The 5,654-nt window shown below is 39.2% G+C and overlaps 1 protein-coding gene across 2 annotated transcripts in view; it reads left to right on the forward strand.

The window, feature by feature from the left end:
* The window catches only part of dram2b (DNA-damage regulated autophagy modulator 2b), a 7,497-nt gene extending 2,070 nt beyond the window's left edge, over positions 1-5,427 (forward strand). Inside the window, exons 2-8 of one of the 2 annotated variants that reach the window (XM_030134942.1) lie at positions 850-992; positions 1,966-2,033; positions 2,205-2,347; positions 2,439-2,616; positions 4,577-4,659; positions 4,734-4,826; positions 5,169-5,427. In XM_030134942.1, the coding sequence (XP_029990802.1) occupies positions 862-992; positions 1,966-2,033; positions 2,205-2,347; positions 2,439-2,616; positions 4,577-4,659; positions 4,734-4,826; positions 5,169-5,306 (834 nt within the window). In that variant the 5' untranslated portion in view covers positions 850-861 and the 3' untranslated portion in view covers positions 5,307-5,427. The remainder of the gene's footprint in view (positions 1-849; positions 993-1,965; positions 2,034-2,204; positions 2,348-2,438; positions 2,617-4,576; positions 4,660-4,733; positions 4,827-5,168) is intronic. The other variant, XM_030134943.1, reaches the window with a different exon arrangement.
* Positions 5,428-5,654: the final 227 nt, after the last annotated feature.

Genomic DNA, 5,654 nt, shown 5'->3' on the forward strand with positions numbered 1-5,654 from the left:
TGGAATCCAACAAACAAGGTCAGAACTGTCACAGTTTAGTCTGAACCGTGGACCAACAAACAGCAACTTAGCAAAGATAATAACATCCCATAATAAAGTTATACCTTCATAAGCCTCAGAATCAAACTCACCTGTGTAGAAGAAACACTGACAGTTCATCATCAAACTCCATTCTTTTCATTTCCAGCTGAGTCCAGTGGAGAAAACAACAACAGTGCTTCAGCTTTTACCACAGATTCACTTTCACCCACTGTAACAGTTGTTTCTTAATGGTTCTCATTCCATGTGGTCACTTTTTGGTGCTGTGGTCAACGGCCCAGTGGTCTTAGATTTCCTCACCATGGTAGACCAGTAGAGTGACTCACTACTCCATTTAGTGGACAAATAAGACACACTCATTTTAAAGGACCTGTGATTCCTATAAAAGTGCTTCTTTTATTTTTTGACAATATTTTTAGGTGAAAGTCATTATTTTTTTTAAACATATCATGTTTTCTAATTGATTACAATGTATAATTTACAATTATTGGTTGATGTTTATTGGATGTTTGGTTCCTGGTGTGTTTCTGTTTTCACCTTTTCATAGTTAGATATATATTTGTAAATGTATTCAAGATTATTATTAAGTTAAAATCCTAGAAGCACTTACTAAAGAGTACTGTCTGTGTAGATTTTTGGAGAAACAATAAGATTAACTGAATGAATAAAGGAGGGCTTTCATTTTTTTAACAGTATTTAATTTTATTATCTGAACAGTTTTATTTCTCCAGGTCAGAGAAATGACTGATGAATAAATCACTAATCTGAATGTTTGTGTTTCTGTTGTCGTCTTTGTGATTGTGTGTCCAGCTCAGACTCAACATGTGGTGGTTCCAGCAGGGTTTGTGTTTCCTGCCGGCGGCGCTCGTTGTCTGGACGTCAGCGTCCTTCGTGTTTGCGTACGTCACGGCAGTTCTGCTGAGACATGTGGATCCTCTGGTTCCGTACATCAGGTCTGAAAAACCCACGTATTTATGGTCACGTAGGCTTCGAAGATAAGATAAAATGAAACTTTATTGATTCATTGACTATAGCAGCAACAGGATAATCAGGGTACTTGCACAGGTCTTGAAAGTCTTAAAAAGTTTGGAATTTTGAAATGCTGTTTTTATGTGTGAAAGTCTTAAAGTATGGAAAAAAGTCTGTCTTACAATTGAATTTTGGAGTATGGTCAGAGGCACATAGACTGGTAAGATAAGAAATATGTGAGGAAAACATTAAAAACTAGATATGATTTCACTAAGGAATGGTTCTAGTGACACTTGTTTGTGTGATATCCGTGCACTTTTGTGATTTTCATATGTTTTGAAAAAGTTTCTGTCAGTAAAAAATAATTTCCTGTGGATTATTGATTCATTTATTAAAATGAACTTTTCCGCTACACACAACAGGTACAATCTCAACCAAAAAAAAGTAGGCACGCAAGTATAAAAGTATATGAAGTCAAGGTCTGGGGGAAAAATAGCAGTTTTGAAAAAGTCTGGAATTTTTATTTGGGTAAAGAGCAAACATCCTGATAAAGTACAAGAAAATGTGCATCCATAAAGAAAGAAACAAACAATACAATATATAATCATAGTAATGACACTCCATATGTTATTTACTGTATTATATTTACAGATGAAATACTGAACACTCTGATTGGCCAGTTTTAGTGAAGTCTGTCATCTCAGAGAAATAAATAATAATGGGACTCTTTGATCTTATTGTGTGTTTTAATAACCGACATCATGAATGTCGCTTTTTTTGTATTTTTTTAAAGTTTTTATATATATGCTTGTTGTTTGTTTTGTGTGTTTCCGTGATAACCAATTAGAACGAAACAAATCACAACATGACTTTTTCACCAGATCCTGTCCTGCTTCCTCTGCAGCTTCAGGGAACAGATGTGTTGATTAAAGGATCGACATTTGTTTTGTGTTGCAGTGACACGGGGACGATGGCGCCTGAGAAGTGTGTGTTCGGCCTCATGCTGGATGTGTCGGCCTTTTTAGGTAACACAACACACACATACACTTCTCTAAACCAGACATTACCTCCTGAACAATACCGGTGTCAATACTAGTTTTTCATTTTTACAAAATGAAAATGGCTTCATACCAGGCTACATAGTTATTACATTGCTGGATGTTGATTGGTTCCTTTTTATGTGGGCGTGGCTGTAGGTATGGCCACAGTGTATGTGCGTTACAAACAGGTGGAGGCTCTGACAGGTGAGACGGAGCTCCGCCTCCTCAGACTGAACCGCTTCGGGCTGTCGTTGGGCATCATCAGCTCCTTCGGGATGTGTGTGGTCGCAAACTTCCAGGTGAGAACGCGCCTCCGTCTCAGCCAATCAGCAGCGAGCGTCTGTGTTTGTGTGAGCCAATCAGCAGCTCTTTGTCCCGCTGTCAGCGCAGAAGACCACCCTGTTCGCCATGCACCTGGTGGGGGCGGTGCTAACCTTCGGGGTCGGAGCGCTCTACATCCTGGTTCAGACTCTGCTGTCCTTCTACATGCAGCCCCACGTCCACAGCAAGACCATGTTCCGGGTCCGGCTCAGCGTCGGGGTCTGGACCTTCAGCTCCATCATCAGCAGTATCCTTCAGGAAAACCGTCCAATAATCAATCAGTCAATCTGTAGCGGCTATTTGTCATCCAAATTAAATCAACTTAAAGGTGACTGAACTTCAGACTGTAACAGAACTCAAATAAGCACTCGATGCACCATGGGTTTGTGGTTTACAGTCAAAAGTACGATGTCCAGAACATAGATGGATTTTCAAGTGCTTTATTTTCAGGATTTTGCAGGAAAACAACAACTAAGGCCGTTTGTGCTGTCTGTCTGTCTGTGAATGGCTGGTTATCTGGTTGGCTGTCCGGTTATCCGATGGTCTGGTAGAAAACCCTAGGCCCACCCAGGTGCATGCTGGTCTAACTTTGTGCTCCCTATTTAAACCCAGGTGCCCACAGTCTAAACCAATAAGAAAACACTAAACAAAAGGTGCTAAATACCAAAGAATGAAAACAATAACCATAAAAATCAAAAAATATATTCTAAATATTAAACGTAAAAAGTTAAAAGTAAACAAAAAATAAATCAAAATAAACAATTAGCAAAAATACTGAATTAGTAAATAAAAAGGTAAATTAACTTTAAACAAAAAAACTAAACCGACAAATAGCTCCTACTCAGTCAGTCCATCAGAAGGAACCTTTCACAGTAAAACCAGCAAAAGATTCCAACATAAACAGAAAAGTGTTCATACATGAGCCTGCATAAATACAGTGTAGAGCGCCATCATGTGGTCAGGCTTACAATAAACAAAGGTCACATGATGCTGATGTACAGTCGTTGAAAAATTATTAGACCACTCCCTATTTTTTTCAGTTTCTTGTTCATTTTAATGTCTGGTCCAACTAAAGGTCCGTCTGTTTGGACAAATATAATGAGAACAACACAAACAGCTCATAGTAGTTGAATTTCACAGCTCATATCTATGCATTGAACATGTTTTCTGGCTAAAAACCAAAATCACTTCAGTTCTTCCATCAGTATCTGAGTCATTGTTCTGACAAAAACAGTGCTTTTATTCATTCCATGTTTTCTGTTCTGTCTGTTTTAGTCACATGACACACACAGGAGTTCGGACTGGATTGCAGAACCTTTGTTTTTGAGGACTTTGGATGGTCTAATCATTTTTTCCACGACTAATTTTTGTCTCATACACACAAGAACGGAAACAGAGTCTAACAAAATCTATACTTTAATAGAATTTTTAGAAATTGTTTTCATGTTGAGTAATTTTCCGGTATCTGGGTGAGCATATTATGCACACTTTTATGTTATGAAAGGTCATATTATTTTTCACAATTTTTATTTGGTCAGAATTCAAAAGTTTATGATTTTTGCATGATTTTTGATATTCTGACCCAGCCACTAAAATCATATTGTAAGTAATGGAAAATGACAACACTAACACCCGTCTCCGAAGTGAGTAGAAAATACACAGTAACACATTTTAGCATTTAACATTTGACCGAGCACAAAAAATAATAACACATAGTAACTAATGTTGCTGGTAATCATTGACATACGGCAGGATGAAAAATCCAAAAATACTGAACCCAGTTGTAGGGTTTTTTTGGGTTTTTTGCATCAAAAAATATGGTTTGTTTATGTCCCAAACATGGCATTTAAAGGGTTGAAAAATATGACAGTTCATAAGTGGTATATTTGTTTATGGCTCAAGTTGATGAAGTATAAAAAAAAAAAAGTTAAAAACAACCCGTATGAAAAACATTCTGATATTATTATGACGCTGCGCAAATGATCTACTTTTGGTGGTTAGAAGGACGTCTATGAGCGGGTGACCGGAGGGTTAAAGACAAAAACATGAGAAAATATCAGTTTTTCCAGACACCGCCTACATGTAAACATGGCATAAAATGGCGTTTCTGTGTAAACAGGACCAAAACTTAAACCCGCTGTGTATACGGGGCTAAAACTGAAGCATAACGTCAGAGCGTTGATGGGTTCAGACCTTAACCGTGTCAGTGTTCGTGTCGTCGGTCATCATGTACAGCAGCCTGCCCGGGGTCGACGTCCCTCACAAACTGCACTGGACGCCCGGAGAGACGGTGGGTTAAAGACGAAGGGACGCGGGCGAAGCCGGGGTGGCTCGTGTCTGAACTCTGCTTTTGTGTGTTGGCAGGGGTACACGGCTCATATGATCAGCACCGTGTCCGAGTGGTCGCTGGCCTTCTCCTTCATCAGCTTCTTCCTCACCTACATCAGAGACTTTCAGGTCAGTTCGTCCACACCACTGCTGATACGACACGATGTAATTGTATGATTCGGATCAAAATGACTGAACAAGCAAAAAAATGTGTAGATGTGACGCAAATCATGTTTACTTCAGCGTAATCTGTAAATAATGACGATTATTCATATTCCATTGCAGTTTAAAGGGTTTTTGCAGATTTTTTATTGTACTTATGTATCATACTCAGATTTATTATGTGGGTCAGTATTATTTTAAGGTGCTTTTTGACCTCGAAATGTCCCCTCCCCCCTCCCATAAAATTGAGATTCCAATTCCAATCCCATGTGTTATGTCTTTATTATTATTATTTTATTTTTTTTTTAGAAAATCGACCTGCGAGCAGAGGCCGACATCCAGTGCGACCACCTGTACGACCGGCCACCGGGGGGCGTCGTCACAGCGTCTTTCCGGCACAAAGATGACACGTCTGAGTCATCGCCGTTGCTGGGACGACCGTCATGACCATGTGACAGGAAGTGAGCATCTTCCTTCTACTCAGAGTTCATTCAAACTGGTTTATGAAAATAGAGATGTGAAGTATTTTCTTGCCACATTTAAATTTTATTTGCACTTTGTAATTAATCCTACTATAATGGACGTTCTGTGTCCGACACGTGTCCGACGTGTGTCCGATCGATGTCCCGATGTTGCAACACAGGAGGGTGTACGGGTGCAATGCCACTGTTGCACATACGGGAGGGCGCCATTGTACAATGGCACCACGGGTACAATGCCACTAGTAAAAATAAAATAAATGAACATTTTTACCTGATGTGAAACTAAAACCAAAGAGTAGTAGTATTCTGAATA

This window comes from Sphaeramia orbicularis, chromosome 5 (assembly GCF_902148855.1).
Source record: "Sphaeramia orbicularis chromosome 5, fSphaOr1.1, whole genome shotgun sequence".
Taxonomy (NCBI): Eukaryota; Metazoa; Chordata; class Actinopteri; order Kurtiformes; family Apogonidae; genus Sphaeramia; species Sphaeramia orbicularis.